General features: G+C 36.7%; 1 protein-coding gene across 2 annotated transcripts in view; it reads left to right on the forward strand.

Annotated features, from left to right (window-relative positions):
• Positions 1-2,952: 2,952 nt before the first annotated feature.
• Positions 2,953-14,230, forward strand: part of LOC5569669 (inactive ubiquitin carboxyl-terminal hydrolase MINDY-4B) — a 35,015-nt gene continuing 23,737 nt past the window's right edge. Inside the window, exons 1-2 of one of the 2 annotated variants that reach the window (XM_021850664.1) lie at positions 2,953-3,630; positions 3,688-3,773. In XM_021850664.1, the coding sequence (XP_021706356.1) occupies positions 3,720-3,773 (54 nt within the window). In that variant the 5' untranslated portion in view covers positions 2,953-3,630; positions 3,688-3,719. Of the gene's footprint in view, positions 3,774-14,230 lie in introns of both variants that reach the window. The other variant, XM_021850665.1, reaches the window with a different exon arrangement.

Consider the following 14,230-nt stretch of genomic DNA (forward strand, 5'->3'; position numbering starts at 1 on the left):
AAAATGTCGCGGCTCCGCAAAACTGTAATCTACTTCTTCCCAACGTTTTTCAAACCCGAATGCGAAATGACTCGAGCACAGTGGTAACACAATTTTTCCGGTTTTCTGGGTTTTAACTTTTTGCTCGGTAAAGGCGGCATAAAATTGAACTGAGTTGTGTTTGATCCTTCGACCTTGACGCTTGCTCGTTAGGGGGCCGGCGATGAGGGCAGGATCAAACATGTCGCGCGTCGGTCGAGTGAAAGTGAAAAAGTGGCGTGATCGTTTAGTTATGTTTGATCCTTCGACCTTGACGCTTGCTCCTACGGGAGCCGGCGATGAGGGCAGGATCAAACATGTCGCGCGATCGGTCGGGTAAAGTGAAAAAGTGGCGCGTTCGATTAGTTCTTTTTGATCTTTCGAAGTTGACACTTGCTCCTGGGCAGTGCAGCAAGAAAGCCCGAGCAGTCGTCAGTTGTTTTCCCTCTCGGGTCGTGCGCCTATTTTCTCTGAGTGCTTTTATATAGCCGATCAAATGAGTGAAGCTGAAAGTGGATTGTCGCTGCTCAAGGATGACGGATCAATTGGTGAGCTCGTTTCATGCTACTATTTCTAATCTATAAAATATGTATGACTGCACCTTTAATCGTTACAACGGTGAGACGTAATATGATTTTTCAACAAACTATGAAAGGTTCGTCACTGTGAGTGTCGACATAAACTCTGATTCATAAATTATTAATGTCTATTTTTTTTTTTTTTTTTTTTTTTTTTTTTTCAAAACACCTTTTTCCTTTTACCTTTATTTTTGTAATTAAAAAAAAACTTTGAATGGTTCGACACTACGAGTGTAGACTTGCGAAAGGTTCACTTTATTCAACAAACTTTGAAAGGTTCGTCACGTCAAGTGTCGGCATAATTTTTCTCTACATAGATATTGTTCATATCAAATGAAAAAATAATATTTACATATAAGCATGTTTATATCTCACCAATAATTATTTATCATGGTCTAATCGCTTATCAAAGTGAATCCTGTGACCCAACGATCCTCCCCATTAACAAACATCCCTCCCAGTAACCTTTGTGGAGATGCAGAGGCAAACACGGTCTCCAAATAGCAAAGGTTACACACTAACATTCCTTTCCCCAATCCCACCTGACTGCAAGGACGTGGCCGGCGCCGTTATTGACCATGTATAAATAGAGGCACTGAATCATGCACACTGAAGAAGATTATGGCCAATCCCAGCCGATCTTCTAGTTGATTCTTTGTGCATTTTCACTGACTCCGGTCAATCACGGAATAGCAACCATTGATATGTGTAGTCAGTCTAAGCTAAGCTAAGGTAAAGGCGGCATAAAATTGAACTTGTTCATATGTATCGCAACGGAATGATCGATGCGCGCTATAGTCATTACTAATACCGACGTCGTATCCATTTGTTCCGTTGAGTAGCGTGTATGCCGAGATAGGAGTCGAGCTCAAAACATTCGATGCGATCGGGGAGGCAGTAGGTATGATTTTTGCGATTGTATTCAAAATTCCCTTCACTGCGTTCTTCAACTGTTTCACGTCATCCTCAACTGATTTACGCTCGGTGCCGTCAGCTGTTCTTGAGCAGGGCCGTACATTTTCATTTCATTGAAAGCATTTTCAGTCCCCAACTGACTGACTCAAGCTTGCCTTTGAGTTGAAACTCTACTGTTTCGTTTCAATCCGACGAACCTTTCCATTCATCGCAGCAAGCGTAGTCTCTCATCTCTTTCGTGCTGCTTATGCGTCGCGCGTCATAAATCGGAGCCTCACCGCAGCAAGCTGGTCTTTCAATCGGTAGTCTCTAACTTTAGGAGCTGATTAATTCAAATGAACGACGTGGTGGCCCGTATAGTATCTCTATCTTAATTAATTACTCAACAAGTTACATAATTACACTGCAAAAAATAGGTCAAATGCAATTTGAAACATTTTGATAGATTTCAATGAAATTAAATGAAACGAAATTCTTACTCTTTCATTTCACCTTTCTTGTTCGTTGCTTTCAATTCGGATAACGAAACGAATGAGTATGGAACGAAAAACAAAGCGACGCAGTTGTTCGTCACCATCGAGACGACACAACCAAGCCTTCGTGTTTCACAAAATGCTTTCGAAAATGCACAGCCCTGTTCTTGAGTTCCCATCGCATGGAATACCATCCCTCATTTTTCGGAACACACCCATGCACGCACCACACAGCCATAGAATATTTTGCGTCCGCGAGAGCATGTCGAAGTCTCCTTCTTTCAGGCCAACACAGTCAGCGTGGAAAAAGCACACACAATCACCTTCGCAAACCGTGTAAAGATCATCATGACTGTCAATACACAGAGAGCATTTCTTGCATTTCGTATCTTTCGCCATTGCAAGTTGAGAATGTCCACAATTGTGTCGGAATTGAAACAAAGTTTTTGAAACTAATACGGAACCGATGCTGATTACACTATGCGCAAATGCCAAACCGGTTGAACTTTGAACATCTGATGAAAAGCTAAGTTCTTATCTAAACGAATAACAGTAGATAATTAGATACAAAGTCAGAGCGTTCAAAGGCGGGTACACATATCAGATCGTCACAACACAACAGAGAATACCTAAATATAGTTGTGTGTTGACAAACTGATTTGATATTTTTATATTCATATCCTTTTTAATAGTGAACAAGACAACGTGTATTTGATTTTGACCAAATAAAGTTCATCAGATCGTTACCAAATCAAAACAAAATTTTCCTACAAATCATACACTTTTAATAAAAATATCAGTTTACTTCAAAAAGGTTGTATTAACTACAACTTCAATCTCTGGCAACATCCTCTAGTCATGCCTTATATTCACAGTTCATGCCGAACTAGAAATCTCTACAACGGCGGTCACGAGCGAACTTTCCAGCGTTCGTGCCTTGTTCAGGCACTCATAAAATGCTCGTTTCACGCCCATTTTCACACCATTCGGTCGGAAGAACTCATTCCTAGCACAAGTCGCTCCTCGCAATAAAAGAACCTATCCGGTAACCAAAGTGCCCGCGTTTGTTGAACTAGAATACCGCGTAGACGATCCGGCGGAGGGGAATGGTGAACCGGCTATCCAACCCCAATTCGTTCACCTGCTTTGGTTTTTCCATTTCAGCATGGTGTTTTAATTCAATACGCGCCTCAAGTTAGACAACAGTGCGGTGGTCGCGTGTCCGGAGCAAATATCTCTAAGAGATGGTGTTGATCGATGGAAAATTGGTTGGCAGTGAAAGTTATTCATACGATTTTACAAACAACCATTTCACCGAGTGAAACATCTAGATTAGGGTCATTAGCAAAACAAAGTTTTCCGGGAGAAGATTGTGCATGTGATTTCGGTGTGATAACATATTTCACTGGGAAAGTTTCCGCCTGCATTACTGAAGTGTGAGGCTTTTGGCATACATTTAGGAGGGTGTTTCGAAGTGCGTATCAATCAATCGTTCTATTTTATTACCCTGTGATTTGAAGTCGTAGTCAACAGCCATAAATGAAGAGTCATGAAGAAGCAAAATTTGTCGTTTGAAGACGGTTTAAGTGTCTATAAGGTGCAACATTAACGATCCCTTTCATTGGTAGTGCTGTGATTCCCGACTTGCACGAAAAGAGTGTTTTTGGGAGTGGTGCGAATTTATAGTGCCATCGTATTTTTAGATAACTGAATAAACAAAAATTGAAACGAAGAAATGTCGAAGCTGAAACTTGTCGGCGGAAGGCCAATCACCATGGATGAAGCTATTGTAAGTGTGTTTTTCTTCCAGAACGGGTATTGTCGGTGGAGTGGGTTCTTGTCGATGAGAATGCTTTGAAGACGTGTCAATGGACTCTGGAACGAAGTGGCTACAAACAAACTATCGATATCATAGGGAAATTTGGGTTCAGTACTGGTGTTCAACCTTCCATAGGCCTTGAAAAAGTTACGAATTAGAACCTTGGGCTTTGTTTTCATGCCTAAACTAAAAATGAATTGCGATTTTTTTTTCTTGATCAATTGTAGTGCTGCTAGATGAAATTAGAGACATAAATAAAAACTTGTTTCAGACCCAATCTTCAATTGGTTTTTGGGGGAATTATGTTCCTCTACTTAAAATTCTCTATCAACTGAAACATTTATGCCTTTATACATGTTGGTGAATGTTTGGGAATTCGTAAACGCTTTATTGGCAGAACTTCAGGGAAACTCCAAAGATCGCCTAGAAGATATATCAGCCAAATTTCAATGGACTTTATTTTTTAAATAGTGTAGCAGAACTTTCTAGAATAAACTTCGAAAAATATATCCCAAATAATAGCTGTGCATTTGCTTATAGAACACACATTGAGAAGCAAGTTATTTTTAAAACAAAACGTAATGGACGTGGATGGAAAAATGTCACTAATTATGGACCTGTTTTGGGACAAGTTCCCGACGAAAATTTCTTGAGGAATGCTTTATGAAAATTTTAGCGATGTACCTTTTATTTTTTGACTCAACGCCCATGAAACATTTCTGGCAAACATAAAAAAAAGCCCAAACATTTTAAAAATTCTGGCGTATGTGAAGAAATTTCTTAAACTTAAAGGTGAACTTCTGGTAAACTTAATAGTAAAACCTACAGATGAACTTTCCGAACATTTTGTGTTGTTTCATGGGATTTTTTTTGTTTCTGGGTTTTCTGGTAAAGTTCGTATAATGTTCAACCTGATTTGGAAGAATTTTTGAATAGAGTATAGCATCAAAATTGTGTTGATTTCCCAAAATATCTGTGAGGATGCAATTATCAATTACTTGAGTAAGTCTCCAGCATCAATCTATTATTCCAATGTTCTTGGAGGATGTTTGACAGAGTTCCTGAATAAAGCTTGCATGATTTCAAAAAATCAATCATCATATGGGAGACGTTAAAAAATAATAAAGGATTCCAAACTAAGGTACCGTAACGCATATTAAAACAATGCGAAAACAAGGTGAATCATTCCGAATCTCTGGGAGAAAAAAAAATATTCTTAAATTTTTTTTGAGATTTTTTTTTCCGAAATATTAAATTTATTTACACGTTTTGAACAAATTTTTACATAGTACTCAGTATTTTTTTTTTGTCGAAATGTCTGTAAGATATCTTAATCGACCTGTTTCGCTTAACCTCTTTCAAACATTTTTCCAGAAATTACTATGGAAACTACAGGGCATATTTTTTGATAAACTTAATCATTAAAAAAATCATTCAAAAAAACAAACAGGTCAGGATGTATTATCTATATAAAATTGACTATGAACGTTTCTCGTATTGCATATTTTTTTAATAATTTATGTAGTCGTGTCAATTGCTTGTTTTTAGCTGAGAGGTCCAAAGGAGTGCAGACGTTCTGGTCGATTTTGAGTGAATTGTGGAAAAAATCTTGGCTCCCATTAGTATAGAATGCACAATTTCTGAAAAGAAACCTCAAAGTTGATTTTCTCAAAAAGCTTTTTGTTACTTACACCCCTTAGCTTCGAACCCCCTTCTAAACAAATGATTTAGTTAGTCATTGTATATTACGAATATTGAGTTCAAATTGCAGTACATTCTAATATAGAGTAAAGTGGGGCAAAAGTTCGAGTGGGGTAAGAGTTTCCTTTTAAGATTTCTAGCTCAATTCAAAACAAATCTTATAAATGTCATGGTGGTTCGAATGCTATTCAAGTAAGAGACTTTGAATCCAAATATTATAAAAATCGATTGAGATTTGGAAAAGTTATGGCTATTTGTTGTTTTTCGACGTGAATATTGTAATATTTGGTCAAACTTTCGTTGCATGGAACCAATTGAAGATAAAATCTTTTTCAATATTTTATGTAAGGGCGTTTCTAGGCCTATCATAAGGTAGCTTTGAGGTGTATTAGTTTTTGCATAAATGCTTGAAAACAATTTTTGGCCCATAGCGGGGCAAAAGTTCGACCCATGTATAAAATCACGGGAAAATTTGCAAATTGCCTAAAATCCACATATTATCTTCAAATAAAGTTAAATTTGTCTGATCGTGTGAAAAATATCACTAAAATTTTACATTTCCACTTAGTTTTGCGAAAAACTGCTATTTTTGGATATAACAATTAACCCAGTTTTGGGCAATTTTTTGATGAAAATTTAGTGTGTATTTTTCGTCAAACTTAAGTTAACGGCTGGTGTAAAGTATGCCTGTCATAAAAGGATCGATATTTTGTGTTTTAGCCTGCGAACTTTTGCCCCACACTAGATTCGAACTCTTGCCCCACCGGTGGGGCTAAAGTTCGAATAAGACAATCAATTTTGAAACTGTTATAACTAAAAATGGGTAAATATTTTGACATAAGTTTGTTCAGCAAAATTAAACCCAATATGTTGAAGTTTCACTGGATGGTATTTGTTTTGTTTTAACTGCTATTGTTTTCCTGGAAACTTTGATTATACCACTAAGGTCGAACTTTTGCCCCACCTTACTCTACATTTTAAAAAGTCTAAAGGCAAGATAGGGGAAGCTGGTTGAATTTGGTCACTGTTCTAATTCGGACTATCAAGCATTACTCAATACTGGTGCTACTGTTAAGATCGTGTGTATTGTTTGGCTTTGATCTAACGCAATAAATTTGACGCCTTTCAGCTAATTCGTATAATTTTAACATTAGTTTGTTGTTTTCAAGTGCTCTAGTGTGCTGTCAGTTACCATTATGTCCAAGCTTCTGTAAGTGATAATAATTCTCCAATCAGTCTGTGTTTTTTATAATCGATTCCCCCAAACCTAATCTTTCATTTAACTCTATGGTTTTGATATGCCTATGTATTGTTTGTGCTCAACTACACAGCAAAAAAATCTTAAATTTACATGGCACGTTAACTTTCATGATTGTCATGTGAATCGAATTATCATTTGATATTAAACGATAAATAATGTAAACTGCCTCATTGCATTCAGGAATGCTTGTAAACTGAAACATTTCATGATCTTGCATCCAACATTCGCAAATGTTGCATGCTTTCTTGCATCTTGAGAGTGAAATTGAAAACAAGATCGCTCAGTTTACATGATTCCACGTTGAATATTCTGCCAAAAATAATGCACATGAATGGATCGACGGCGTGTCATTCCATGTGCATTATTTATGATTGAATTTTCAGCGGAAAATCATGTAAATCGAGCCGTTTTGCAAGCAACATTCTTTGAGAGAAGGCGTTTCGCGTTCAATATTAAGGAATTTGGTAACAATGTTGTATATGATAGATGTGTTTATAGGTTTTATCATTGAGAGATGGCTTTACATGATTGAAACTAAAATAACGTTACGTGTAAATCTAAGATTTTTTTGGTGTGTAAGAAATACGGAAGACCACAAAAAAACAAAGGAATCAATAAACCAATTACTTGAAAAGCATCTCCATCAATACCACAGCCTACTTTGGATATAGCTTTCCAAAATATTTTGTCAATACGATACAAAAAAAAAGTCAACGAGTGCTTAGAACAATAAAGTCTACTTTCCCTTACAAAATTTGAAGTTTGGCTTCGTTTTATAATCATTTATTTATAGCGTATTTTGACCTTAATACGTATGTCGATACTTCTCCAACTTGATGTCCAAAAACTCGAAGCTGTCACTTTCAGTTTCCCAAAAAAGTTCACCTTTAAACCCCGATATTTTCATGCAATGTTTCAATGTGCTGAAATTTAACTATATTCTAAAAACAAGCCATTCTAGCTTATTCTAACGAATTTTGTGAAAATATGATGAGCGTTTCAAAACATGGCAAAAAAAACTAGCACGAATGATTTTCTAATACATGGCAAATTCCTTCTTCTTCGAAATCGAAACAGTTGCTTAGTGTAGAAAAAATATCAATTGATGGGATACTCTTAATTTCTGTGTCAATGCAAGTTTTTGCATATCTAAACTGTATCTCAAATAGATCTTCTTCTTTTATCTTTATTAACGAGATTTTCAACCCTGGGTTAGTTCATCTCGGGACGGCTTAGCTTCCCTTTCTAAGGAAGTCGTCATTATATCGTTTGTGTCATAAGTGACTATCTCGGGGATGGGATTCGCCCATCCCCTAAATCTCAAATAGATAAAGATACGTGTAGAGTTGTACGGTAAACTAAACCGTATAGTAATAAAATAAATTTACTCATTGCGCTTGATAAAGATGAACAAATTAGTAGCGAAAATGTGAGAACCATTCCAAAGGGTTTGAATCCATGACTCTTGTATGCCAGAAAAGCGCTTTATCCAACTAACCTACTGAGCCAATTGATTTAAGCTCGAAAATCGTAATTTTCTTAATTAAATCGCTCACCAAAAATAAATAGTCGTGGATTCGAATCTCACACGAGCACGTGAACAATCTATTTCATAATTTATCTATCTCATGCATGTGCAATAAGGACCGCACGGTGTGCTGGAACACACATATTATCGAACTTGCATGAACCTTAGAGTAAAGTGGGGCAAAAGTTCGAGTGGGGTAAGAGTTTCTTTTAAAGATTTCTAGCTCAATTCAAAACAATTCTTATAAATGTCATGGTGGTTCGAATGCTATTCAAGTAAGAGACTTTCAATTTAAATATCATAAAAATCGATTGAGATTTGGAAAAGTTATAGCTACTTGTTGTTTTTCGACGTGAATATTGTAATTTTTGGTCAAACTTTCGTTGCATGGAATCAATTGAAGATAAAATCTTTTTCAATATTTTATGTAAGGGCGTTTCTAGGCCTACCATAAGGTTGCTTTGAGGTGTATTAGTTTTTGCATAAATGCTTGAAAACAATTTTTGGCCCATAGTGGGGCAAAAGTTCGAATCAGCGGGGTAAAAGTTCGACCCATGTATAAAATCACGGAAAAATTTGCAAATTACCTAAAACCCACATATTATCTTTAAATTTAGTTAAATTTGTCTGATCGTGTGAAAACTGTCACCAAAATTTTACATTTCAACTTAGTTTTGCGAAAAACTGCTATTTTTGAGTATATTACAATTAACCCAGTTTTGGGCAATTTTTTGATGAAAATTTAGTGTGTATTTTTTGTCCAACTTAAGTTAACGGCTGGTGTAAAGTATGCCTGTCATAAAACGATCGATATTTTGTGTTTTAGCCAGTGAACTTTTGCCCCACACTCGATTCGAACTCTTGCCCCACCGGTGGGGCAAAAGTTCGAATAAGACAATCAATTTTGAAACTGTTATAACTAAAAATGGGTAAATATTTTGACACAACTTTGTTCAGCAATTTTATAGCCAATATGTTGTAGGTTCACTGTATGGTATTTGTTTTGTTTTAACTGCTATTGTTTTCCTGGAAACTTTGATTATACCACTAAGGTCGAACTTTTGCCCCACCTTACTCTATATCTTTTTCACTAAAAGTTAGCCTTGGTAGTCAAAAAAAGCTTGCGGCATATTCAAAAAATTTTCATCGGCAAAAAATTGAAAAAAGTCGATTTTTGTACTTTTGACCTTTCTCCATACATGGGTTCATAGAAGAATATATGAGTTACACTAATTTTGATGAATTTCAACGGATAAAAACCAATTTGACATACCTTGAGGACGAATGAATAATCCTAAGTACACTAGCACAATATGACCAGCCCATGGCGGTATGCCGCATTTTATATAACCATAAATTTCACTTTGACCTTCAGAATAGTAAGCTATTCATAGAAGCACATTGTATTCTTTCTGGTGAAACGTTCCAACTGGGATAGAGACTGCTTGTTCCATGAGCACTTCCACAGTCATTCAGCATATCGTTTTAACTATTTTAAATATTTCGTTTCCGAACTAAAGGGTCAAAAACAATGCAACGGCATTAGAGCAAGAACGGAAAAAACGGCTCAATGTCGACTAAATCAGATTCAACAAGGACTTGACGAGTGAAGTGTAGATCTAGATGGGCTTGCCATTTTGCCGTTGTACCGTGCTGCCGTTCACATTGTGTTTGGGGCTTAACGATTTGGAATTCTGTAGAAGAAAGCCTTGATTTGCTGTGTTTAACATAAAAAATAGTTCTAAATAATAAGCCTAATATGAGCAACAAAATGATAAAATGCGGTGAAAATCAATGTTTTCTTTAGAAGTCACAAATTATGAATGTATTTTCCATCAGGTGTCTTGTTTCCATACCCATGGATTATATTGTCTGTCATATTTTGACGTATGCGACAGAGTTTCTCAATCAAAATATGATATCCTAGATATGGAAGCACATGAGCTACATACTGCAGCATATAGCCTTTATTCATGAGTTTATACACAAAAGTTTTAAGAGGGGTTTCACCATAACACGACTAACAGTGAATGGCTTCATAATATAAGAGCAAGATTATGTCATGAACATGAAACATAAATTTAAGTATTTAGTTTCAGGTAGGTGAATGTTACATAGGGCTTGACGCTTGCTTCTTCGGGAGCAGATGATGAGGGCAGGATCGAACATGTCGCGCGTCGGTCGGAAAAAAAGTGAATCAGTCCGCTAGTTCTGTTTGATCCTTCGACCTTGACGCTTGCTTCTTCGGGAGCGGATGATGAGGGCAGAATTAATCGTGTTGCGCGTTGCTCGCGTGGAACTGTGGAATCGCGGTCGCGGAACGCGTTAGTAGTGTTTGATCCTTTCATCTTGTAGCTTGCTCCTATGAGGGCGAGTGACGAACACTTATTTGGCGTTCAATTCGTTTATCGAGTAATATCGCGAATCTGGTTAGGCGCATTCATTTCAAATTATATATTTATTGTTTACCAAAACGAATCCCTCCCCCATATCCTAACTCCCAGTGTTTACTTGTGGAAGTGCAGAGGACTCCTCGGCTTCCATAAAGTAAGTAACACGTCAACATTTCCCTCTTATCCCCAAATTGACCTGCATTCGGACGCAGCCGGCGCCGTTATTGTTTATTATAATAATGAGAGCACCAGTGCTTACACATTGAGGATGCTACTGATCCCGAGTAGCGTCTGTTGGTTCCCTGTGTAAATACAGCTGTTTTGGCAATAACGGAGTAGCATATGCGGGCGGTCAATCATGCTCATGCTCATGCTCAGGTAGGTGAATGTTACATAGGATACGATAATGATGTGAGATTCTTTAAAATGCACCCAACCAATGTAAAGCTATCATAGATTTTTTTGGTTTGAAATCTTACATTTTCTGTATCGAAACCTTACATTTTCTGTATATGTAACGTTATTTTACAAAAAAAAAATGTATAAGCTCTAATTTTGGATGTAAATATATCGCATAGAGCTCTACGTAAAAGTCTTTCTTTATCTTTCACTCTTTCATGAAAATTTTAAACAACGAGGCCAGTAAGAGTGAAAATGCTATACAAGATCAAAACAGAGTAATGCTCTTTATTTTTAGCTTTATATAATTGTTTAATTATATTTACAATTCTATTATCTTTAAGTTTCATACACAATAAAGAATTCCAATGATTTAAATTATTTAGCATGCTTAGATTTGTAGTATGTTTACTCTAATTTTTTATAAGGTTATGTACATAACTGAAGTCGATGAAAAACGGCATACCACGATGAGCTGGTCATATTGTGTGATTGTATGAAGAAATTATGCTCAATTTGAAATGTCTGATAATTATTTTATGTTCAAGATATTTTTTTTGTTTTATTAACGAGATTTTTAGCCCTAGGCTAGTTCATCTCGGGACCAACGGCTTTACTTCCCTTCCGAAGGAAGTCATCACTGAAACTTTAGTGACTATGTCGGGGATGGGATTCGATCCCAGGTCCTCGGCGAGAGAGGCGAGTGTTCTAACCACTACACCAGGTCCGTCCCCTATGTTCAAGATATGTCAAATTGGTTTTTATCCGTTGAAATTCATCAAAATTAGTATAACTCTAATATTCCTCATGAGCCCATATATGGGGAAAGGTTAAAAATATTAAAATCGACTTTTTTCAATTTTTTGCCGATGAAAGATTTTTTAATATGCCGCAAGCTTTTTCTGACTACCAAGGCCAACTTTTAGTGAAAAAAGATATGAGGTTCATGAAAGTTCGATAATATGTTTGTTCCAGCACACCGTGGATTGTCTCTATCCGAGCAGTTAGAGTTCGCGGCTACAAAGCTAAGCCATTCTGAAGGTGTCTGGGTTCGATTCCCGATCGGTCCAGAATCTTTTCGTAATGGAAATTTCCTTGACTTCTCTGGGCATAGAGTATCATCGTTCTTGCCACACGATATACGAATGCGAAAAATGACAACTTTTGCAAAGAAAGCTCTCAGTTAATAACTGTGGAAGTGCTCATAGTGAGGACGTAATGCCAAAAGGAAGAAGGTTCATGTGCAATGAGTGATTCAATCAGACTTAATGACATCCATTTTTTATATGATTATTATCTACTGTTCATTACGGGCTCACAAATATGTTGTATTATGCGATTGTGTTACTGTGCCCCGAAGGACCCGTTTCCCCGAAAAGCGATGTAGCTCAAATAAATGGAATAGATACTTTAATAGATTTCAGTGGCAAGATGGAGGTATTTGGTAATCCTGTGTATAGTTCAGGATTACCAAATACCTCCATCTTGCTACTAAAATATTGGCCAAAAATGATGACGATGAGGAAACTCCAAAGAATCGCCAATCAAATAAGGAAGGACGCATATCAAAAGACCAGTATGTTCACCACCCTAGAATGTATAAAGTTATGACAATTCTGAGTGCCTGAAATTTTTCGGTTTGAGCTATTCAGGGAAATTATTATGCAGTAACAGTCTGAAAAAATAGACAACAATGCTCTGACCTTACGTAAGTGGATGGCGATAAAAACACCTGACCGATCTTGCCCGATCGCAAGAACGGCCTATACGCAATATCCCTGTTTTTGGAAATCGTCTCTAAAAAATCAAACTAAATTTTATTTCTAACTTCAACTTTTTACCAGTCTTGCTTTATGCCGCCAATAAATGACATAGTCATAGTCAATTTATGGTATTTTAATTGAAAAATATATAAACAATACTCAAACATTTAGCACAATTTCTTAAAACAATTACTATATTCCAAAAATAGAAGACATTGGAAATATTACTCCTTCAGCAATTACCTTCATCATACAATTTTCCGAAGAAACCATACACTTAAACTTCCATTTGACCGTATTAGCTTATGAGCCATTTATGTAAATAACTCTATAAACAGGATTTATCTCAAAACATCGGTCTCATTGAAAGAATCATTTTTAGATTCTCTCCCAGTGTGTAGCGATCTTGCAGTAACAAACTTAATTGAGAATTTATTTGCTAGATGGCGCTTGTAAAACTTTTCCTTCAATCTTCTATATCTTAAAATCCTGATAGACTTTAAAGTTGGTGCATTCGCAAAGCTGTTAAGCTGATCAAAGGCTATCTGAAAGTTACAAACCTGATTGGAAATTTGTCCGCTAGGTGGCACTAATGAAAAATTTCCTTCAATCTTAGGCAGATCAAGGGCTATCTGGCAGTACGAATTTTATTGGGAATTCATCCGTTAGGTGACGCTTGTAACAAATTTTCTAGAATTTTCTATATCTCGAGGTCCTGATAAGCTAGAAAGTTTGTGTTATTGAAAAAAAAAATGGATTGGATCCGCTAAGTGGCGCTAGTAACAAATTTTCATCAAATTTATATATCTCGAGATCCAGAAAAGATAGAAGGCATCTGTCTTCGGCAAAGTTATCAACAGATCAAGGGCAATCGATTTAAGAGAAAAAGAACGTTAGAAGGATATGTTTACAGTAAATATATCTGCCAAAATGTACCTGCAAATTGAGAAAAAAATCGATGGTAAGATTTTTTCTATTGTATGATTCCTGCTAAACTCCTATTCCTAAATTCGGCAGCACCACCAAACAAACAAAATTTAACCCAACATCCCTTTGAGGTAGATTGAGGTTCTTGAAATAGAGAAAAACTCTGATAATGTCACTAGTAACTAGAGACCCGATGGGCTCGGGTCGGGTTCGGATTTGAAAATTTAAAATTTTTCGGGTTCCGGATTCGGGACGGGTTTGAAGCCTACAAAATAATCGGACACGCATACAGAAGATTGGAGAGAATTTATTAGTAGTGAGCGTCATCTTACATATAAATTTCAAATCGGATTTGTTACTGCCAGATGGCCCTTAATCTGCCGAACACTTTTGTCGACGAAACACAGCGTCGTAGCGTGCGGTTGGTCAGGTTGGCACCCGCCAAGAGCGCAAGC

This window comes from Aedes aegypti, chromosome 3 (genome assembly GCF_002204515.2).
Source record: "Aedes aegypti strain LVP_AGWG chromosome 3, AaegL5.0 Primary Assembly, whole genome shotgun sequence".
Classification (NCBI taxonomy): domain Eukaryota; kingdom Metazoa; phylum Arthropoda; class Insecta; order Diptera; family Culicidae; genus Aedes; species Aedes aegypti.